Genomic DNA, 25,152 nt, shown 5'->3' on the forward strand with positions numbered 1-25,152 from the left:
TATTTCAGCCAAATGTTGTCCTATAAACTATACATCAAAAGAAAGCTTATTTATTCAGCTTTCAGATGATGTATAAATCTCAATAAATAAAAAAAAATATACATTTACCCTTGTGTCTGGTTTTGTGGTCACATCCCATTATCTTGCACTCAGATGCTATATAGGGCTTCATCACAAACCTGTGAGAAAAAAAAAAACACACACAAATTTATTGTGGCATTATCACTATTTCTTAAAATACACAACACTGTGATATGGGACTATGAGATGGTTTCCGTACAAGAAATAGACATTAAGCACCAACTTTAAGGCTGAGCGTTGGGTCGTTCTGTTTAAACAAGATGTCCAAGATGTCCCACACGTCCAAGGTGCTGTCTATCTTTACCGTGGAGAAAACCGAGGGTCTGACTGAACTCCAACAGACATCTAACAGATGGGCCATGTCTTACCTGCAAAAACAGATTAGAAATACTGGCACATGTGCACCAAATACCATTTTTTAAAAATATTTTTAAAAGCCTCTTATGCTCAAGGTTGCATTTATTTGATCAAAAATACATTAAATGCTGTAATATTATATAGCTATATAAAAAAAAAACTGTTTTCTATTTCAATAAATGTGACCCTTGACCACAAAACCAGTCATATGTAGCATGAGTACATTTGTAGCAAGAAAAGATTATGTTCCATGAAGATATTTTGTAAATGTCCTACCATAAATATATTTAAAACTTAAATGGTAACATGCATTGCTAATGACTTTGGACAGCTTTAAAGATGATTTTCTCAATATTTAGATTGTTTTGCACCCTCAGATTCCAGATTTTCAAATAGTTGTATCTCAGCCAAATATTGTGCAATCCTAACAATCCATACATCAATGATGATATATTAATCTTAGTTAAAAAAAAGAAGTTTTTTTTAACTCTTAGTTATAGAAAAAAGACCTTTATAACTGGTTTTGTGGTCCAGGGTCACACATATTAAGATATAATTTATTACTGTGATGCAAAGTTGAATTTTTCAGTCTTCAGTGTCACATGATCGATTCAGAAATCATTCTAGTATGCAGATTTTGTGTTCAAGAAACATATTATTATCAATGTTTAAAACAATTTTGCAGCTTGATATGTTTCTATTTAATTATTTTTTCTAAGGATTCTTTGATGAATAGAAAGTACAAAAGAACAGCTGCATTACTTAAAATGAAACTATTGAAAATAAGTGATAACTATTTTGTAACAATGCCAAAAGTCTTTATTGTCACTTTTGATCAATCAAATGTGTCTTTGCTGAATATAAACTTAGAATGGTAGTGAGAATTAGTTGTAGACAGGATCTCTATGGCTGTGATCGATGGTGGACATCTCTACCGACTGGCTGCCGTTACAAGTGTCCCAAAATGCTGATAATGGGTTAAATAACAAAATGGTCATGCAAAATTTTTTACAAAAAACTCAAGGTTATTAATGTGCATTTACACAAATACATTTACAGATGCCATTTCAAAGTACATACTCATTTCATCTTTGCATTCAGTGCCATAGACTATTAGTCTAGTCATTAGAATGTACAAAGAGCCACATCTGTTTTATCTGACAAATGCTATTCAGACAAGGTCAAAGGTACTTTTTTACCATTAACCACATTTTATTAAGAACTAAAAAGCGACTGAGGCTAATCTAATTACACCACTAAAAGAGTTCAGATGCTCATACGTGTTTTGCTTGTTGGAATAGAACATGATTAAGTGACCGAGAGCCCACCGGTTTGTCCTCTGTAGCTTCCCCCAACAAAACTGTGTGAAACTTTTGGGTTCTACTCAAGACATAAAGTGGAGATGCAGGTTTTGTTTCAGTGTTAATGCTGGTCTCAGCTCAGGCTCGGACATTTCCTCGGCACACTGAACTGTCACATTACAGAGATCTCTCTTTCTGTGAACTTTACAGCGAGGGACATGTCTGGCAGAATGTCCACATGCAGCTCTGGACAGTCGGAAAAGTTACACTGGCATCCAAACTCACTGCTCTGCTTTGTGTACATGAGCACAATCTCCATTTAAGCTAAAGGTAATACATGTTAAAAGAGGATTGTGTAAGGATGTAACCAGTCGTGGCCCAGTGGTTAGAGAGTTTGATTCCTATATACATATATTTTTTGCTTATATATGGCGCCAGTAGAGGATACCTATATGTAGATATATACCTCCGTATACAGTTAAAATAGTTGATCTTAACCATAAAGTAACGGTTTTCACAGAATTAGAATTATCAGGTGGTGGCTGTTCAGGTTAAATTGTCATGTAATTTATACAGATTAACACTTGGCCAGAATAATTTTATATTTCTGTAGTTTCATAATTGTTACATTTTGTTGCATAGTCAAAAATAGTGTTTTGTGGCAGCATTGTCATTGTGACAACAAACCCCATGTGTAAAAACATACCTTGCTAGATAAGTGAAGTGTCTGTACATGAATGTTACTTTCAGAAATAACAGTTACTCTCATAGATCTTAATTCAATTCAAAATGGTTTTATATTTATATAAATATACTATATACACACACACACACACACACACACATATATATATATATATATATATATATATATATATATATATATATATATAGTAGGTATATATACACACACACACACATATATATATATATATATATATATATATATATATAGTAGGTATATATACACACACACATATATATATATATATATATATATATATATATATATATATATATATATAGTAGGTATATGTGTAACTATATCAGTATAAATGTAGCCTGATTTTGAATTCACAAAAATAATGGAGTTGTGTGGATTTCTAGACTTGTGATCTCTACATAAAAGTTGTTTTAGCGTTATCACGACTTTACTTTTTTTCGTGATTTCGCATAACAAAAGCTGTTTTATGATTTTGTTTGTTGCGATTTCGACAGAAAAGTGTCTTCAAGAATCGGCTTAAAACCCATCTCTTTTTTTATTTGACCCTCTAACTTTAACACTCATTCAAGACCTCTAACACTAGCTTGCTCTATTTTTTTAATTCTATCTGTTTTGTTTTTATTTATCATATTATTTTAAAAGCCCATGCTTGTTATAGCACTTATATATCATTGCTCTTTTAGTTTTTTGTTTTATTGCTTCCACTGTCCTCATTTGTAAGTTGCTTTGGATATATATATAACCGAAATCAAGCACCACCCTCAGTGTCTACAACAGTGCTTTTGTGCACTCAAAGTATTAAAATCAGTTTTTTATATATATATTAAAAACAGTCTATGCAATAAACCAAATGGATGTGACCATTAATCTCAAATGAGAACACACCGTGCAAGCATCTGTCCAAGTAGCTGATTTTATCAAATAACATACTGAAAATAATCACACAACAATGATTATCATACATGTTATGTACAGCTGGTCAACAGGTTAATACAAAGCATATGCATTTGTATCATGGGAAGAGATTGGCTCAGTGCTCTCTCGAGTTGATATGAGAAGATCTGCGATTTTAAGTTCCAAGCAAAATAACTCCTCATTCGTGTCTGCTAGAAATGAGGTAAAAGTCAATCAATCAATCAATCAAAGGGAGAGGGAAAGAAAACAAAGGCTTTAGAGGCACAAAACATGCTTCCATTCTTGGCACAAAACACATTAAGAAAACAGAAGAGGCTTCACTTCAAAATCAGAAGATGCATTAGTATCTGTACAGTTAGCCATCATATAAAATGATGACATGTCCATTAAGTCCACACTGCACACTGCTAAAAAATTAAGATACCTTTTCATGAGCAACCGCTTAGAAAATTATCTAGCAAACCTACTATGATGATGCTGTTAGCAATGCTGTACACTGCAGGACTAAATGTCCAGTACACAGAATATTAATACTTCAACCAGTGTCCGCACTTATATGTACACAATCTTTAAAATGGCAAATAGACAACCTTTATAAGGTCATGTACTCTGGTAAGAAAAAAAAAGCTAAATTTCTATGCCTAAAAAATAGTGGTCCCACTATATTTATATTAGTTGTCTATACCTACTATGTACTTCAATCAATTGTTTGTGTCAGTGTTGTTCTTGTTAACTAAAATTAATTAAAAACAATTTTCATATTGTATATATATCAGAAAAAGGTTCACACTTCATTTTAAGGTGTCCTTGTTACAGTGTATTTGTACCTTTAGGTACTGAGTAATATTAATTAACTACCTGCACTAAGAATTAGGTTTTGTCTTAGGGTTACTTGCATGTAATAGTGCATCATTTATTTTTGTCATAATAAGTATTATAATAATAAATAATACTAAAAACACTGTTTGTGTTCAGCAGTTAAGGTGAGGGACAGGTTTTATGGTATGGTTCGTTTTAAAGGTTAAGAGTGTAATTTATGCAATAGATTACCCACACACACACACACACACACACATATATGTAAAGCCATGTATGTACACAAGAAGTCCAGTGCATCAAATTCTTAATTTGGGGAAGTCGTGGCCTAGTGATTAGTGAGTTTGACTCCTAACCCTAAGGTTGTGGGTTCGATTCTCGGTCCGGCAATACCACGACTGAGGTGCCCTTGAGCAAGGCACTGAAGCCCTCACTGCTCCCCGGGCGCCGCGGCATGGATGGCTGCCCACTGCTCTGTGTGTGTGTTCATGGTGTGTATGTTCACTGCTTTGTGTGTGCACTTTGGATGGGTTAAATGCAGAGAACAAATTCTGAGTATGGGTCACCATACTTGGCTGAATGTCACGTCACTTTAAATGTTAGTACGTACTGTAGTAGTTAAAAGACATTTAATATAAAGTGGATCCAAAATAATTGTTGTTACCCACGTCGAACAGTTTCTGCAGTTGAAAAGGCAATAGAGAAGAAAGACCAACAGTCTGTTTGATGAAAAATACGGTGTAAAAATACAAATAAAAATGATTATTAGGGAGAGGATATTTCAGCACCTCATAAAAATATCTGTCAGTAGTGATGGAAAAGAAGCTTTGCACCATCAGAATAATTGACGGACACACATTGAGTGCTCTTAGAATGGTGTTCAACTTTCAGACTGAGCTCCTTTGAGATGGGCGCGCACGCATGCTTTCGTGAGAGTTTTCCTTATGTCCAGCGTGTGAAGACCAGAGGACGACAGATCAAGTCTACGCTCGGAAATCCCCCCGAAGTGTCTGATCTGGTCTTCGGTCATGGAGAGGTAGGTGGCTCTCATGGTTGGAGAGTACTGTGAAAAACATCCACACAGAAGTCACAGACTGACAATATATACATTGCTAAGAATTTGCAAGCAAAAAAAAAAAAGAAAAAAAAAAGAAACATTTTTCAAGAGTGAGATGAAAATGAACTACACTGTTTGTGTTTGGTGTGGACTACAAGTTTGCTGATGATGACGCCAAGGCAGGTTATTTTAGCTAGACTGTAAGAAAACGAAAATTCTAGAATTTATTCAGTCTAAACCTGTAAAAAGTTGTTAGCTAACAAAAGGGTTTGTAAGGCATGCTAGTGGCCACTACAATCCGACAGCAAAATGCTCTTGTAAATGCATTCTGACCTCCTACCAACAGGGGGCGTGCTCTACACAGCTCATCTGTGTCTAACATACAACATATTGTATGCAGGTATGTCTATGAGGATCCATGCCAGGAGTGAAACAGGGAAAAAGATCACCCACAAAGATTTTATTCAAACGCATGGGAAAAAAAAACAACAAAACAAAACAAGGGATGAATTAAAAAGGTCAAAGAACAAAGGGACTGGGAAAATAATACTGTAATCATACAACAACTTACGCGGTTTCTATATGGCTGAGAGTAAAGCTCCAAAACGAATTTTATTGTTTGGGTTAAAATAAGGAAGAAAAATAAGAACAGAAACATACAAACAGAGAAACATACGAACAAACAAAGAAAAAACGTAAAAGAAGCTATTAGCAGAAGACCTTAGAAAGCCACTGGCCATCAAAGGACAAATAGAAGTTTAAGGGTAGAAATAATCATAGCAAGAGTTTGACGTCAGCATGAAATCGAAATTTAGCCAGTTTACTCAGATTTTTGCCATTAAGCTTCATTTTTGTTATGATGAGCACAGATGAATTATGCACAAGAATAAATACTAAGAAAGTACACTACTGTTAAAAAGTGGGTGTTGGGTCTTTTTATGTTTTTGAAAGAAGTATAAATTATTCAACACAACATTTATTTAAGCAATAATATATTATTAAATACATTTTTTTAGCCATTATTGAAGTAACATGATCCTTCAGGAATCTGCTGTCATATATTTTGATGCTCATAAAGCATTGTGCTGCTTAATATATATATATATATATATATATATATATATATATATATATATATATATATATATATATATATATATATATATATATATATATATATATATTTTGTGGAAACTATTACATCTTTTCTTTTGTGTACAGGAACAGTTTTTATTTGAAATAGAAATAAATTCTGAATGAGAGTATTAATTTCTTTAAATAAAGTACATACTTTTGAACATTTTTTTTGTGCATATGGCCAATTTTGATTTCATGTTGACCCTTAAAATGATTGTGAAACTGGTTAATCTTTGGTATGAATTAGTCATTGTATCAACATGAGTGTAGTGTATGTGTGGGTCATGAGAAGGGCTTGGCCTCTGGAACCCAACGCACCGAAGGAGGAGGAGATCCCCTCCCGATCAGAGGCACGTTCTCATAGCGCGGGTTTCCTCCAAACAGCGCAGACTGGTTCCTGTCAAAACAAGACAGTGATCAATCAAAAGAGAAAATGAGGCCGAGAGTTCAAGACAGAGTGAAAAAGGAAATCTTTCTGAAATAATAAAGTAAGTGAACTTTATCTAATGTTCCTCAAGAAAGGAAAATCATTCAACATCTCCTCTCTTTTAGATCCAAAAGTTATTGAATTGCACTGTCACACAACATTCAGACACATCGATCTGAAAACAGGAAATCACAGAACATGAAAGGAATAAATGGTGTGTAAGGTTGACTGACGGGGGTGCGTTGGTCACAGTCTGTGTTGGAGGGTGCAGGCTGGTCTGGCTGCCCATGCTGCTACTGTAGCTGCAGAAGCTGTGCATGTTGCCCTGCTCTGAATGGTGGGACATCATTCGCCGGGTCTGAGGGTTAAATGGGTCCCCGTCATCAATGTCATCGTAATCTCTATCTCTATGGAAAGAAACAGAAGCATTGTTTATACTGTATGAAAACTATGTACAGCGTGACTCGGCATGCCATACAGAATCTAAACAATCTCATGAATCTTGGTCAAACTGTTTTTCATATCTTTTGACTAGTAGGCAATGCTGTACAGAAACTCTGCAAGCACCTTCAGGGCATGCTTGTAATGACATGTAACAGGTTTCGGCATGCTGTCTTTATGCAAAGGCTTTAACAGACCTGTCTGTAATACTCAATTTACTCCAAAACAGCTTAGTTTATGGATGTTTGATTATAGTTATGTGCACTATAGTCAATGCAAGTGATCTTAATGCATTCTGTGTGTGTGTACTGTACCTGTTGGCAATCTGTCGCCACGCTCTCGGGATGGCACACAGCATGACAGAGAAGGCACAGGCCGCCAGGAGAGAGAACAGAGCGAGATACAGTAACCCCTCCACACCGTCATAACACACACCTATCAGAGCGTCCAGGTAGTCCTGAAAACACACACATCCCACAAGAGATTTAGATGCATTTAACAAATTGCTAAAATCTCACTAATCTCACAGCATCACATTAGACAGAAGCAGGTGGAACATTACGTGTGCTCCGTACCTTATTGAGTCCTCGGCAGTCTAGAAGTGCAGTTAGCTGATGTAAACTGGCCTCTGAATTATTCAATAAATGCTGAATACTCAGTAAATCTCTCTGAAAAGAACCACACACAATTGCTATGAAAAATCAATACAATACAATAAAACCCATTTTTTCACATATTCACAATTTTCATGACATTTTACATTCAATTTCCATATAACAATAAATATAATGTTATATTTCATAAAAATTAATTACATATGAAAATATGAATCATTTTACATTACATTAATAGGAATATAAAACAATGTGTGCTATATTGTCGTAAAAAAAATGTCGTAAGAGATATATATAGTGTATTTTGTACATATTTATGTGAAATTCAGTCAATTTTATTAAGTTTAAATTCATTTTAATATGCAATGTAAGCTATATTGGATAAAAGCATATGCTAAATGCATAAATATAAATGATTTAATGGTAATTAAGGCATATTCTGAATAGAGCACAAAATATTAAAGGAATGCACAAGTCTGTGTAGGGCACACTCACCTCAGCTGTGGGGAACAGAGGCACTGCAAACTGCAGGAGACCTTGGATCTGGATCTGCATGGTGGTCAGGGATCTCTGGAAGACAGTCAGGGACTGCAAAACAAACTAATTCAGGATCAGTCTGCTTTGTTTAAGGGCTAACTAACAACATCCACAGTTTACACATCACAGGTTCTGTTCATCATGAGAGGGTCTCGAGTGCAGTTCCACTCTCAACCAGCAGAGGGAGAAACTGCACCGTCCACAGATAAACACACCTGGTCACACTGACAGTATCAAATCTATATAAATGACCATATCAGAAAGGAAGAAAAAAATCCACATAAATAACTTAATATAAAATCTGTAAGAGAAAAAAAAATGAAAAATACATTTTGTCTGGAGGCATGGATATTCGAGGGATGATGTTGTTGTCATAAAAAATAATTTGATTTTTTTTAGTGATAAATATGATATCATTATTTAGTCAGGCTTTAGATGTGCTTATGGATAACACACAGACTCCTTGATTTTGTGATGGAATATGACCTAGGCTTTTGTTTTCAAGATTCACCAGCAAGTGGAACAGCAGATAATCAAATATAAAAACCTGATTAAATCGGATTAAATTGATCCACTTTTTGTGTACAATTTTCACCCTCTTGTATTGATTTGAGAGTGAATTAATTCACTGTGGAAATGTAGCTCTATCTCAGACAACACATGAAAAGTGAGGTAAGAAACAGATAATGAAAAAGCAAAAAAAAAAAAAAAAACTACTCAACCAAAACTAAAAAAATGACAGAATTAAAGATTTAGAGACTGTGAGACTAAATAAACAGAGGTTAGAAATTAAAGATGAGACCAAGAAAAGGGAATATGATTAAAAAAAAAAAACAAAAAAAAAAAAACATCCATCTCATTACAAAAATAATGTCATACATTAAAAATGCTGAAGATGCTCTATACAGACTGATAATTTGTATGTGAGAGGGATCTCTTGTTAGGAACATTTTTGCTTCTCTATCTTTGTGACAACTCTATTGATCTGAGAGAGATGTCTACAGTTTCTCTGTTCTCAAGCTGAACTGCAGCAATCTGAGCTACAGGACACTGGCCTTTTACTGCCTGACCTAAAAACCCTGAGAGATGCAGTGAGACAGGAGAAGTGAGGGAGAACGACACAGAGTCAGGAAACGAGTGAAGTAGGTGGAGAGAGGGAGATTGAAAAGTAACTGTCACAGTATCTGTTTAGAGAATTGAGAACAGATTCAAAGTGGATGTTTTCAAACCTACTGAACTATGGAAATGATGTAAAGAACATTTCAATGCAGTCTATATACAGAGAAGACAATCACATCGTGATGGGACAAGTAAATTAACTCATTTATTATTATTATTACAAAAATACTAATAATTCCTAATAAATTAATTCATAATATAAAATTATTGAAAAAAGATTTAATCTAATTTCAAAATTAGTATTTTACATATTTTACCCAATGCTTGTTTGTTTTATGCATTTTTGTGCATAAATCCCAAATTAGTGACTTAGGTTTCATTGAAGTTAGGATGCTGTTAATGAATTAATAACATTAGAAAATACAATTTATGACTTGAGCTTGCAGTCTGAAAAGAATGTGATGAGAAACAATAATATAAATAAATATGCATGTTTATATTGCATTGATCTTGCTGACATTTAAAAATATAGCATTATGAAAAAAACACAAAAAATTATTTTTATTGAATTGATCAAAAATTGTCAATTAATTATCAATAAATATAGTTATTAGCTATTTTAAGCAGTGCAATGACACTCAATATATATTTAACTTAAAAAAATATATTTTTATTTCTCTAAATTACAAAAAGCACTGTTAGAATTCAGTATTAATTAAAATGAAAAAAGATACATTTTGAATGGTAAGGTTGCCGTTTGAAAGAAATCTGAAGACAATAAATAAACATTCCTCTACTACATTGCCCTTTCTGATCTACAAACATTAAAGGTAACCATCATAAACCAAGTTGTGAACAAACAACTCCTATGAACTGCTTCTTTTTAACAAATCAATCATAAAAACTAGCAATACAGTTTTTAAGTGGTGCAATGACTCACTTATGTATGGTTCTTTAATAAAAAATAAAATAAAATAAAAAACAAATCTTGCTTTCCCTAAAGAACCAAAATATATCAGTATTAAGTAAAACAAGAATCAAAACAGCATCCTTAGATTTCTTATGACTCACATCTCTAATGAATTTCCCATTTTTAATAGGAAATTAAAGTACACAGTGCAAGTGATGATTTCTATTAAACAAAGTACCTGCTGAAATGGGTTGGGGAGCGTCTGACTGCAGTACAGGTAATACTGCACAATATCTAGAAAAGAAGAAACAACAAGAAAGAGTGCATTATGAAAAGCATAGAAAATAAAAGTGACATGTCTTCAAAATCCGGTTATAACTAAGGGGGGGCTTTCACACTGGCAGTTTAGTGCGGAACGGGGCACGGCTCGCATGAAAAATCGCTAATGTGAACGATGTCATCGGACCCTGGTGCGCACTGGGGTACCGAACCCGAGACTACCTGGAGAAGGTGGTCTGAGTACGGTTGCTCCCAAACTGTGGCACGGTTCGCGTGAATGTGCAAGCAACACGCACTCGGGTGCGCACTTGTTCAGGAAGTAAAGTATCCCGCGCATGCGTAACACTATCGATATCATCGTTTCATTAACACGCGAGAGAGCCGAGGTTGATTCCACACACTCCTAAAAGTCAAAATGAAATTAATTAAAATGTAATTATTAAAATGAATTATTATACTGTGCATAATAGCATCAAAATAAAAATAAAAATTCAACTATGCTCAGTCGCGTTGTGTTCTCCATTAGTTTTCCGTGTGTGTTTGCGATGACGTAAGGTGACTGCAAACGCACGTGGGTTTGATACAACTATTGAGTGTATTAATTAATTAATCTTCTGATGGATGACATCCACTATTAACCATTCAGGCTGTGGTACTATTTTCATTTTTGGGTGAAATATTCCTTTAAGTCTTGCGCGCTATGTAAAAGCAGCCTCTGAGGAATCACATTTTCCTCTTGAGAGGCTCTGCCCTCGTGCACCTGAGGGAGCTTCAGTCTGTCTGGTAGTGTAGGAAAATATTATGGCTAAGAACAGGATTAAAGTTATATAAATCACAGGAATGGCCATTTTACCGATGTATTCAGTCACAGTGATTATAGAGCAGGATTAAAGGCCTCTCAGATTAACCCTTTAAACTATTCAAGCGCTTGATAGTGTAAAAACGCCATTTCATGCAAATTTGTTCACTGAAGAACTATAATCCCCATTCATAATATGAGATTACAGTGGATATAGAGATGACAGGTGTATATGTGTCCATGTCTGTACACTACATACATTCAGAATAAGAGATACACTCACCTGAGCTGATCACATCTTTTGTTTGGTTCATCAGAAATTTGTCTGGAGCAACACAGAAATCACTTGTGCCCTAGAGCGTAAAACACACACAAAAAGAAACTACAATAAATATAATATAAATATTAAATACAACATATACATACATACATACATATATATATATATATATATATATATATATATATATATATATATATATATATATATATATATATATATATATATATATATATATATATATATATATATATATATATATATATATATAATATTCCCCGTGTTTCTGTTATTTTATAAAATAAAAAATAAATCTATAACTTTTTCAGGATTCTTTGATCAAGTGCCAAACTTCAAATTAACTAATTTTGTTTTATATAATTTTATACATTGGATTAAATATAATGTTTTGCTGTACAAAAGTATACATTTTTATTTAAAAATATCTTACCAACCCCAAATTTCTGAATAATAGTGTATACATATTCAATAAATATACTGTTCCAAAATGCTTCTATAATTGTATTTCAACTAAACACACTTCTGTTACTGCAGGATGTTTAGGGCGATAGGTGAAGGGTGAAGGGGTAAATTGAGACGGGAAGCACACATGGCTGCAAACACACACTCATATACTGTAGGCTTGTAGAATAAACTCATGGGTCCTAATAAACAGCTATCTGTTAGACAGGAAGGAAAACACGACACAAATCACCACACCGACTCTAAACATACTGTATGGGCAACAGGAAGGGATGTCGAAGGAAAAAACAGACATTCAGAAACACCATGCAGACACTCTCACATATAGTCTGTCCATAAACAACCTCAGGCTGTGAAAGGAATACATATTTCTTTCAACAATACATTTGCATTCAGTGATGATATGATTGTACCATTCTACCAGGAGCAATTTCTCCTACAAGGCAAGAAAACTCAAAACAATTCAGATCAGAATACAAGTGACAGCACAGAAAAGAAGCAAAATAAGTGTGAAAAAGTATAGAAAAAAAATAACAACTAACTCTTTGCCTCCTCATTTCACAAGTCCACCACATCAATTATTCTGCTGCTTTTAATATTTGAAATTGCACAGCCTTGATCACACTGTAACCCACCACCAGAGTATTTTTTTTTTCTGCAGTGATCCATGTCCATCAACATTCCCTTCATCCGGTCTCAGTGCATGGAAGTTTAAAGTCAAGTCCACATCCTGTTGAACTCCTGAGGCTCAATACCTTGTGTTATGCATTAATTCATTAGCCGTGAAGACAGGATTAAAGCCATATGTGTCAGTGTCTAACGCCTGCAGGAAAGATGAGTTCATTACAGAGAACTGAGCGTGTCCACTGATGCTGAAGAGGTGGCACATCTACATTTCTCTCTTAATGAGCTGATAGGGGAAATATTTGCAACCTGGAAGTAAACCAAATTAGTCACACACAGAGAAACATAAATCAGCAGAAATGGTGTGCCAATGAGTTAATATTTCAGTGTTTTTTTTTACAATGTTTCCTTAAGGTAAAAAAAAAAAAAAAAAAAACAGGCTGCACACCATGGAAGCCCATTTCTGCTGATATGGGATAAAAAATAAAAACAATAATTGCAACTTTTTGTCACAAGACTTTTTTTTTTCTTCCTAACAGTTGCAAAATGACATCTTGCAATTCTGTCTTTTTTTCAGAATTCAGAGTTTACATCTTACAGTTTGGACTTCATATGAATTCAGAATTGTGAGGGAAACAAAAACACTGAAATGTGGGATACAAACTTAAACTGCAAGAAAAACAGTTTAAGATAATTGAAAATAATTGTGATAAAAAAAAGTCACAATTATCTTTTTTATTCTGTAGCAAAAACAAGCTTCCGTAGCAAGGTTTGAGTTTGCATTATATTATATTATATATATATATACTTTTTTTTTTTTTTTTTTTTTGCTGTGGAATGTGTACATTCAGTAGTGGTAGAACAGCTGTACAGAAAACACTTGTATTTGGAAATACATTTGTAAGGAACGCATGAACAGTAATTTGTCTACACAGAAAAGCCTATTTTTTAGCACTAGCTACAAGTTCCACTGACAGGCTCTATTGATTCTTCCATACTGTTAGCTTTTTTGATGGATAGAATTGGTCTGTGGGTAGCTGTTAAACTGCATTCATAAGCTGCCAGTTACAGTTATGAGTAGGAGAATAAGTGGGTGAGTGAGTGAAACAGTTTGTAAGAGAATATAGAGGGGATATAAAAGTTAAATCAATCACACCCTGCCATAAAACTTTGCCAAAACTGATTTTCCCACGACTCTACAGGGAAGCTCTCTTAGCTCAGTTCTGAGACTAAATGAAAGCCTAAATTAATAATAAAAAAAGCAAAACAAAAAAAATGCAATTCTTTTTATTTAATCTGAATTAATTTGATTGCTTTCATCTAGACTAGACCAGACCAGAATATCATCTAGCCGGTCAACAAAATGTTTACTAAGTACTGTCTTAATCAAAAAAGCCACCGGGTCTTTTTACCTGAAGATGGACCTTCATTCAGGACTTACCCTTTCTTTGATTTCTTCTTTGTTCATTGATGTGGTTTAATGAAATCTGCCACTTTTAACTTTTCCCAATTAACACATAAACCACACCATTTTTGATTGCACACACACACACACACACACACACACACATCAAACACAATAAATTGGACTTTTATCACCTCCTTCAGGCAAGAAGACATGAACAAGCTTTTGATAGCGATGGACTGACTGTGACCCGCCTCAAATGCATATAAAAACCAAATAACATCACATACAAATGCACAATTATATGTAATCACATGAAGTTTTCTGAATGGAAATACTAATGTGTTTGCCTTGAATTCTCCATATCTTAGATAATGACCTGAACAGAATCAGTGATTGAATAAAAGTCTTATTGGTTTGTGCTTACCACTGCAGTGGCCACATCAGCTCCGAGAGACGCCCAACTCAATATCAGAGTCAGAACACCGCAGACCATCATCCTGCACACACACCATAAAAAACACCAGTTGATATCCAGTGTCCATGTGTGTCCATGTTTTCATGAGATTCAGCCATGCATAAGCATTATGCACTTTGTGTTTGTGTGTGATAGAAATTTGGGTAGACAGAACCAAACAGAGCTTGTTCTACAGATTTTGTTGCCTATGAATCTTTATAAACTAAGAGTTTGTACCATATATACCATTACTGACCTCAATTTAGGATATCTCTGATAGCACATTCCCTTTACTTCCACAAGACTGCAGAAAACCTCCAACGCTTCCCTTTATACTTGACATGACAGCAAGTGTTCTACACTCAGAAATCCACTGTGCTACTAAAAGACACACTTTCTACTTCAGGAAATAGCATGCAGTAAAATCCAGCTTATAAATTAAACAATTACTCACGTCTAAGCTATTGGTTTCCTTTTTAATTTATCATTTAGATGAGAACTGTAATGAAACACATTGTTCTTTTCAGGTGTACAGCATTAAAAGTCAATCTCCGAGAATGTGAAGAATATTTTATTTGCTTTTCTTTTCTCTTTGATCTTTCTTTTAATTAACTTCTTTCTATTCAATCTTGTATCATAACATTAAAGGGGGTCATATCATAAATTTTTTATTATTATTTTTCTTTCCTGAGATAAAGTTAGCCAAGCTTTTTGCAGCAAAGCAGACATTTTCATACCTAATCTGACTCTAAAATGGTCTTGTTAGGATGTTTTCTAGTTTCATGATACTATGAACTTGTCCAGGGCAATAGGACTTTCTTTTTATATCTTTTTCTTTAATTCCAGTATTCATCATCTCGTGATAACCCAGTGTAATGTCATGTTTGTACTCACGTAGTGAGCAGCCAGCGGGATTGTTTGGCCAGACCCAGACAAGCAGCAAGACAGATGACCAGATCCAAGATCAGTATCAAGAGGTATGTCAACCACCTTCAGAAGGAAGAAAAACCAGCAGATGAAGACTTTTAGAAGCAGTTAATGTACACGCATCAAATGACGTGAACAGAGATGCTGACAATAATTCACACAATATATACTGCCAAGTTTGAAAAATAAACATCGTATGATGCAAGAGTGTGTTTGTGTATCCATCTAAAAGAAAACAAAAAAAAGAGACAAACGGAATCTTTTTAATTTCTCAGCAGTTTCACACAGACCTGCTTCTCAGATTTTCCTCTTGGGAAAAACAATCCCAGTCAAAAGCATCTCCTCTAGAATTTCAGAAATATCTAAACAGCATTTCAAACTGTTCTCAAATCTGCCACGATACCAGGAAAACAAAATAAATACATAAAAATAGGAAACATTTCTCTAATCACATCAGATTCTCTAAAGGCAAAGTTATTATCAGATCTATGTTATCCACATCCCTGTTATAATCTTTTTTTCATGCCAACAATTGTTCCATTTGTTTGATTTTTTTATTTATCCTCACAAATTTTAGGTTGCATTTCAAGTTTTATACTTAAGTAGAACATGACTGAGATTTTCCTAAGCCACAAAAGTGCAGTCGCTAAGAGATAGGATCTTCTTGTTAGCATGTGTGTTCTGCCTAGACCACTCCAGAGAGCTCTCCGTCTCTGGAAATAATTCATAATAGATGAACAACATCTATAGGTATTAATATTTCATCCGCTGAAACCCTGTCAGAGGGGAATAGATGAACGTGTCTCTTCCTATAAACTGCTCTCAGACACATTCACATTATCACTAGCACATGTCAGCTATATTAATATGCTTCCTATCAAATATGAACTTTTCTAGCAACCTAAACGAAAGAATTGTGACATCATCACTTATCAACCTGTCATCTGCAATGTGAAATAATGACAGGAATATGAATGTGGTACTGGCGGATGTTTTGATGGATGACCAGCGGTGAAGCTGCGGCGGTAAATATCATGTGATCTATCGTATCAAACTCGAGGAAATGGCTTTAAATGCAACTATAAAACAGACTGTACACACATGCAGTCGTGCATTAGCCGCTGATGGACTACTATGGTGTTTCACTCAACCACACTTAGAGGAATCTGAAAAGTCAAGGATGCATTATTTCATAATGTTTTTGCCTGCTACAAATAAACCTCCATTGCACTGAAAATGTAGGCCTGTTGCAGAAGAGGAACATTATAGAAAGATTCAAGGTGGCAGCTCTAATCATTACCTGTAATATTCCACATATGCTGTCTGATCAGCTATGGCGGCCAGGTCTACTTTCGCCTTTTCCCAGTCAGGAAGTCCAAGCAGCTGCTTCATGATGTTTTCTGACATCTGTTGCATGAACTGCAGTGTCTGCACAAAGTCTCCTCGAGTTGCAAAGATCTCACCCAGTCGAGACAAATGCTCGTTCAGGCCACTCTGCATGCCTCCCACAGTACCAGTGACCTGTGAGAAAATAACACATAGACATACTGTGTATGGTATACTCTACCATATATATTTTTTAAAGAAACTAGTATCATTATTCAGCAAGGATGCATTATTCGATCAAAAGTGACAGTAAAGACTTTAAACAATAATCAAAGAAATGCTGTTCTTTTAAACTTTCTATTCATCAAAGAATCCCTAAATTATAAGTATCATGTTTTCACAAATATAGTAAGCAGCACAACTTTTGCAGAAAGGTTTCTTGAGCACCAAAGTATTTTCAAAAGGATTGTGTCACACTAAAGACTGGAGTAATCAAGTTAAAAATACAACTTTGCAATCACAAGAATAAATGACATTTTAAAATATATTAAAATAGAAAACAGTTATTTCAAACTGTAATAATATTTCACATTAAAGGGTTTGATTAAACCAACGTAGCCTTGGTGAGCATAACAGACTTCTTTCAAACTATTCCAGGTTGTGCAATTTTCAACCTTGAAAACATTAAGAGCACATTTTCAAATAATCCATTTAAAATAAGTAATTGAAAAGCTTTTAGAGTTAATTTAACATCACTAAATAGGTTTATCTGGCTGATGTGCACATTAAATGCAGAATAAACAAGAACACGAAGACACATGATGTGCTTCTTAAATGAGGTATTTGAGAAAGTACTGCATGAGCACTAAAAAGAGCTGTTTTCTGTGTGAACAGCCACGGAGAACAAGCCGGTTTGTAACCAGACTCGTGTTCCCTCATCCATTCTAATAAACCCATCCAAAAGCTTCATTAAATAGTGTGTTGTGTTAGAAAACCGATGAGGCCAGATGTGTGCATGCACATACAGTACATACAGCATATTTAAAGATCAATAACAGATATATAACAGCACAGAATCAGGGGATTCCCAGTAAAATGCTCTACATCCTGAAATCAAATACTCGTGGCCCAGACTCAATTCCCAGTGGTTTGCTTTAGGTTGTGACATCACTACTTGAGAGCGTAGTGATCTCATACCCAAAGCTGTGAGAAACTCAATTCCACACTGATTATCTAGTTTGACCGGGTTCATTTTTCATGGAATCTTAGATATCACATCAGCATTGCAGTCTCCTGAATCCTTTCATCTTCATGAAACACCAAAATCCTGATGTGTTTTTTTTTTTTTGATTTTTTTTTTTTTTGTAAGGGTGATTTTGAAAAACATTTTGTACGTTTCTTGGGAATAGCAAAGTTTATTGTGTGGCCCCTCCTCAGTGGGGTTTAATATCTCAGCCGGACGTAATCCAATAAGCCAGCTAATGAACAAACGCTAGACATCTGAGCTGTGTTTCTTAAGCCACAACTGTAATGCATATGTGAGGAAGTGGTTAAGATACCAGACCGAGATTTTTCTCCCAGCGCTGCAGCTTTAATTGATTGTCTCTGGTTTCTGTAGGCGCTGAGCTTCTGCAATTAAATTTGAATGGGAGAGTTGAAGCGTGAAATGGAACACAAGCACTAAGTGGTGCTGCCTGCTCTATATCCAGATATGATTTTCTATTTCTCCATTAAAACTGTGGGGGGCAAAAACAGTAAGACATAAAATGAGAAGGGAGAGAGAGAGAGATTACAAAAAAGGGAATGATGACCTTACTGCACATAGGTCTTCTAATAATGGATGTGGGAATGTCTGGGGGTTTGTTGGTAGAACTAGTTCAGAGGTTCTCAATATAGTTACTGAGAACCAAAAATGAACAGATAAAGACCAACAGGGGAACAAAGACTGCAAGGAAGTAGTAAGATAAAGATCAGATGTGACTTACAAGCAGAGGTGGGTTGAAACTTGAGCTTTTTAGATTTCAGAACCTCACACTGAAAGGAAAAAAAAAAACTCACAATCTCAGGAATGACGAACGTTTGATTATCTGCCTCGTGGGTGATGGATAAACAGCTCTCAGCTCCTTTATTACTTTCTATCAATTTTCTCTTGCAGTTAACTGATGATGTGTGTGAAGAATATCAAGAGGATTGTGGGTAATTTCCTTGGAGAGGCTTTCAGTGAATTTTGGGGTTATTTGAAATGGTAAGAATCCCACAACTTTTGCACCAACCACTGGCAAAACTTTCAAAACTGCAGAAGAACATGTATTCTTGCACCTTAAACACATTTCCAGTGTTCCACCCGATTAAACAGTCTAAATATTAGAATATTGGCAGTCATTTGTAAGCCGAATAAGAAAACAAGAAGAAAAGGAACAGAAGAAAAGTAAAATAAATATATCAGAAAGGACAATCCTTGATAACAATTCTGCTAACAGTTTAGTAGCTAAGCCAGCAAATTAGCATTCACCTGGGACTCAGTTTTGTTTTCTCTGAATGGTCAGGAGAGGACAGAGAAGGACTGGGGGCCGACAGCAGTCTCAATAGAGCTCTGAAGTGGCTTATACTCCTGCACCTGGAGCCCAGCCTGACCGAGAGCTCAGTCAACCTCCGTCCAGCAGATTGAAAATAAATCACAACCCTTTCAAACAGACTCTGCCTTCAAACTATTTTCCCTTTCTTGAGCGAGTCATTCTGCAGCCTTTCTCCTAAGCTGAAATGTCCACAAATGTGACGCTTTAATTTATGCTGTCAAACATTTCACTAAATACTTCTCACTCAAAATCCAAACTCTGCATAAAGTTACATTAAGTGAAAACATCGAAACGGTTAAGCAGTCGGCTTGAGTCCAGGAAATGTCCACATTAAAGGAGGTGACCTTCGCAAGCTGAGAGGATGGTAAAAAAATGACCCAGTGCTATGCATCAAGTCAAACCGTGCAGAGAACAGACGTATTTATAGAAAAACAGAGCTCTGGGTTGACATTCTGTATCCAGTATCCACCATGACAAAAAAAATCAGAAATATTATTTTCCTTTTCCTGTATTGACTACAAAAGTATTGGACATTTTCAGAATTATTACCTGGAAATTAAATACAGTTAACATTAAACAGAAAGCATGTAAACACACTATGGGGTAAGTTGTCACAATGACCATGAATAGATTTTACATTTACATTACATTTTCATTTAGTCATTTATCAGACGCTTTTATCCAAAGTGACTTACAAATGAAGACAGTGGAAGCAATCAAAAACAACAAAAGAGCAATGATATATAAGAGCTATAACAGGTCTCTGTTAGCTTAAACACAGTACACGTAAGCAAGGGCTTTTAAATAATATAATAAATAAAAACAAAACTGATAGAATAAAAAAAGAATAGAAAGGCAGTTAGATTTATTTATTTATTTTAAGAATAGAATTAGAATGGTGAGTGATATTATTTTAGAATAATATCTTTGAATAAGAAATGAAAATAAAAATATTATGTAAAATTACAATATTGAGAATGAATAATAGTAATAATAATAATGATTTTAATTATAATTATCTATAATACAGTAAAATAAAATAAAATTAATAAATAATTAAATGAATGTATAAATTCTAAATGAATTAATTTTATATACATTTTACAAAGTGCACACAACATAATACACATTTATGTAATTTATGTCCATGTTAATCCCTAGATGACTCTGTGAACACAAAACAGATCCACACAGGAAGCCACACAGTTCATTTGCAAGCCCAGAGGGGGTCTTGAGAAGAGGTGAACAAGAGACCTTATGGCCCAGAACCAATAAACCCGAAAACCAAGCAGTCATTGCTCAACACCCCTGCAAAAAAAAAAAGCCCTGCTATTCCCTGTTTTGACTCTTTTGAAAGGGCAGCCCAGTGCTTTCAAACAAGAAGAGTGTGTGTGCATGTCTGTGTGTGAGAAAGAACGAGCATCTGTGTGCAGTGGATGCCAAATTAAATCATTGTTTTCAGCCAGGCAGAGCCATTGAAGAGCCTCAATCAGGAAGTCAAAGATTTCCACAAGTGACTTCATCAAAGCCTTTGTTGCAGGGTTCATGGCTAATTATCTCCATTGCATGCTGGGTTTTCAGACAGTGGACACTTTGTACCATTTGAAGGACCTGGTCTCTAAGGAGCATTTCAAGAATGGAGGGTCTCTTCTACTTGATGGCAAGCTTAGATAAATGTATTGATGATTCTTGAAGCTAGCTGACATTAATCTGAGGTCGTGAACTGAAGATCAAAAACATCTCTAGTCCTTCTAAGCACCATTACATCATTTTTCACAACAATGTGCTCTTATCTCTCTGAGGCAGAATGCTAATGAAAATAACGGCTGATTTTTCCCCAAAAGAGAAGTTCCTAGGTCAGTTCTGCCTTTTGGCTTGTGATGACTCAGAGAGTGTGTTGAGGGAATCAAGTTGACCTCAAATAAGTGTGTGCTTCATAATTCAGAGTGAGACAGAAACAGACGCATTAATCTCCATTAATGCAGATGAGGAGTTAATCCTCAACTCCTCAGCAGTGTAAGCGGGCAGATGCTCGGAGCGCCTTCAGTCTCCGTTCAGTTCACAATCACAGCATCAACACTTCCCTGAAGGCTTGTACAACAGGTGTACGTTAGCTGAACAGCTGTGGATTACTGTTGTAAAGCTTGTGAGATGTTTGCACTTAAACTTGCAAAAAAAATGTTTTGTTAAGATCTATATGGAAGTGGATAAATTTGTCATCAGCTGCTCACTTGAAAATAAATTTGAGGTTAGGTTTGGGTTAATGATGTCATCACTAGAGTTGGGATGATGTCCAGTGGACCTCATACTGACAGTTTCTGGGAATTATGACTTTTTTACTAACAGGGGTGACTCTCAAATTGTACTCTTCATACAACATCTTATAATAGCAGCTGTATGTAATTGTAGAGAAACCGATTGGTAGATGGATGGAACAACAAATAGGAGGTAAGGAGCAACAGATGGATGGATGGATGGATGGACAGAACATTGGCTGGATAGACAGATGACAGAACAATGATGGATGAAAGGATGGACAGACAACAAAATGATAGACAAACAATGATAGATGGATGGATCGATGGATGACGGAATGAGAGAACGACAGATAGAGCTATGCACAGACAGAATTATGGATGATGGATGAACGGATGGATGAGAGGATGGATGGACTGAATGATGGATGGAAGAACAGACAGAACAATGAACGGATAGAGAGATGGAACTACATGATGGATGAATGGATGGATGAATGAACGGACTAAAAGGAAGGATGGAAGGATGAATGGATGGATGGAGGAACAGAGTAAATGGTGGACTGATGGATGCAATTACAGAACGATGGATGGATGGACAAACAGAACGATGAATGTATGGATGAATGGATGGACAGAACAAAAGAATGACAGACAGACAAACAGGATGATAGATAGAACAACAACTGATAGATAGATAGTAGATAGATAGATTTTTTTTAGTGTCACTGTCAGCTCTACACATCTGGATCAGAAAAGGAAGACTGATATAAATAGGTATGGCGCACAAAACATAAATAAGGTTTTATTCATGTCCCAGCTTTTTGGGCCTTGAAAAGGACAATGACGAAAGGAAAAAAGAGGCCTTCATAACTGCACAAACATAAAAGGCTATAAAAACCAATTTGAGGTATTTTCTCCAACAACACCATATCACAGAAACACACTAGAGTCTGTGTATATTTTCTAACACACACAGAACACACCCCTTGTCATTCACTTCTTTCCAGAGACACTGAGCAGTTGCACGTAGCTGCATATATCTTCAGTGGCGTCCTTGCTATTGCAAAGGGATGTCAGAAAATCAATCATGCACTCAGTGGGGATCCCATGAAATTTTAGCAGCGCCGATTGGCAAAAAAAGGATTTAACAGGAACAGACACCTGACCTGGATATAAAGAACATCTGGCTGAGGTTTAGTTGGAAGGAACGCTTTGATAGAAAGTGCAGAACTATTTGTGGGGAGGGAAGAGAGATAATAGAGCCTTTAGAGGGAGTACATTTGCTTGGGAGAAGTCTGCAAGACTATTGGGACACTTCAGCTGAAATCAGTCAAGACTAAAGTTGGTCAGGGAGTCAAAAACGGTCTCAGGGTGTTATTAATAGTCAGTGCTGCTATATTTGTGCTTACCAAACTGTCCACTCCCGCCAGCGTGTGATTGGCATTATAGAGAGAATAGGTCAGCTGGTACACCCCATCATTGGTTTCACTGTTTCCATAGAAACCAACTCCCACGGCAACACTGAAAAGTCACAAGGTGAAAAGTCACAATTAGTTCACACATTGTAATCATCAGGTCCTTACAGAATAAGCACATGCAGAAATCCAGTATTTCCAGAAATCTAAAACACTTGTCATTCACAAAGATATACACACGTCTTCCTCCTTGCGTGATTTTTATTAAATATTTTGGCTGTTTATATCATGCTTTTTACTTACCATTAAGCATGCTCATTTACCATATTTTTTACATGGCTGAAAAACATGGAAAAAAGTAACACAATTGAAGCTGGTAATAAATCGTGCTTTATGCACTTGGCCTTCACCTTAAGCAAAAACGTACTGCAAGTATCATAGTATTATTGTTAATATTAACATTTCTTAATATTTATTTCCAGCTTTCCTTTTTTAATTAAATGTAAGTAATTTATGCAGTCATGTCATTATTATTAGTCTTTATTTTGAAATGGCTTTAATTTAAATTTCTTAATTCAAATTTCAGTTTAACCCATTTTAGTCACTTATTTCCAATGCAACATTTTTGTTTATTTTTTTTTAAGTTTATATATTTCATCTAATATTTATAGTTTATTGTATTTCAGCTACCAAAAAAGATTTAATAGTTTTAGTTGACTATATCAACCATATTATAAAACCAATCATCAACTGGGATAATCTGAAGTTGCTGAGTAAGCCATGTCAGAATATGTTTCTTGAGCTCAAATAAACATAATTTTGGAATGAATAGGCTCTATGTGGATCTCAAGTTAAATGACTGGAAAATAAAGGCGCTGTGGTAGGATGGGTAGTGCACACATGCCACATGCAGGTCTTTAATATTCAGCAGGAGCCGTACTGAGCCAGAGGCTAATGTTCCCCAGACACAAATAACATGAGGGTTGAGGAAATGACAAACAAGATGTTGCCTTTTGCCAGCAAGAACATTTCACAAAAAACTATCAGATAAAAATCTGGGCCAAAACGTTAAAATGCTTTGTAATGATTAGGCTATTTAATATTTTATTAAATAATACAAAGTCATTTTGTAAGACTTTTTTATTTAACACAATTTTAATGATACGAAAAAAAATAAATAAATAAAATTATATATACTATGATAAAAATTATATATAACATGAACGAATAAACAATACTACTTTTATTATTACTGCATTTATTATCTTTATCTCAGTTAATGTTAATTTCAACATTTACTAATGCCTTATCAAAATCAACAGCTGTGCTTGTTAACAGGTAATGCACTCGGAATTAACATGAAATAACAGAACAACTGTATTCTAAATAACTAACATTAGGAAAGATGAATAAATACTGTAATGTTTTGTTGATGTTAGTTAATAGGCTATATTAACTAACACTAACTAATGGAATCTTATTCTAAAGTGTTACCTTAATATAATTAAATGTAAATATATTATTTTTATGCAGTTCCATGCAACATAATCGAATATAAAAAAATAAATAAATAAAAAATAAAATAAAACTAATTTTTCCAAATAATATATAATCCTACAAAGCTATTACAATCAGAGCATGTGAGCAGAGCAGACAGAAGCGTCATTTTACGAATGTTGCCATGTTAAAGCACACTGGCGCTATTGCAGACACATTCACATTTAATCATTTAGCAGACGCTTTTATCCAAACGACTTACAAATGAGAACGATAGAAGCAACCAGACCAACAAGAGAACAACAACAGTATACAAGTGCCATGACAAGCCTCAGTTAGTCTAGTACTGAACACATAGCAAGACAATAGAAAATAAAAGTAAGTGCTAGT

General features: G+C 35.0%; 1 protein-coding gene across 3 annotated transcripts; it reads right to left on the bottom strand.

The window, feature by feature from the left end:
- Positions 1-3,360: 3,360 nt before the first annotated feature.
- LOC113080022 (protein tweety homolog 2-like) lies at positions 3,361-23,374 on the bottom strand. Of its 3 annotated transcripts, none has more exons than XM_026252265.1 (13): positions 23,260-23,374; positions 16,991-17,211; positions 15,658-15,753; positions 14,734-14,806; positions 11,798-11,867; positions 10,675-10,730; positions 8,366-8,458; positions 7,832-7,924; positions 7,571-7,713; positions 7,049-7,222; positions 6,707-6,785; positions 5,823-5,849; positions 3,361-5,257 (listed from the first exon to the last, which is right to left on the bottom strand). In XM_026252265.1, exons 2-13 carry the CDS (start codon positions 17,188-17,190, stop codon positions 5,075-5,077), a joined length of 1,287 nt encoding a protein of 428 aa, XP_026108050.1. In that variant the 5' UTR covers positions 17,191-17,211; positions 23,260-23,374; the 3' UTR covers positions 3,361-5,074. The 3 variants fall into 3 exon arrangements, with proteins under 3 accessions (XP_026108050.1, XP_026108049.1, XP_026108052.1); XM_026252264.1 differs by having other exon boundaries at positions 8,366-8,470; XM_026252267.1 differs by lacking the exon at positions 5,823-5,849 and having other exon boundaries at positions 8,366-8,470.
- Between the last annotated feature and the right edge of the window lie 1,778 nt (positions 23,375-25,152).

The sequence above is a fragment of the Carassius auratus genome, unplaced genomic scaffold (genome assembly GCF_003368295.1).
Source record: "Carassius auratus strain Wakin unplaced genomic scaffold, ASM336829v1 scaf_tig00030068, whole genome shotgun sequence".
In the NCBI taxonomy this organism is placed as follows: Eukaryota; Metazoa; Chordata; class Actinopteri; order Cypriniformes; family Cyprinidae; genus Carassius; species Carassius auratus.

Bases quoted from the DNA above. Each gene is read 5' to 3' on its own strand.
- LOC113080022 (XM_026252264.1), bottom strand. From the start codon at position 17,190: ATGCAGAGTGGCCTGAACGAGCATTTGTCTCGACTGGGTGAGATCTTT. The intron at 7,223-7,570 runs GTACAGTACACA...TTCTTTCCATAG, and splicing joins TGGCGACAGATTGCCAACAG to AGATAGAGATTACGATGACA. The intron at 5,258-5,822 runs GTAAGTTGTTGT...TGTTTTTCACAG, and splicing joins CTCAGCCATATAGAAACCGC to TACTCTCCAACCATGAGAGC.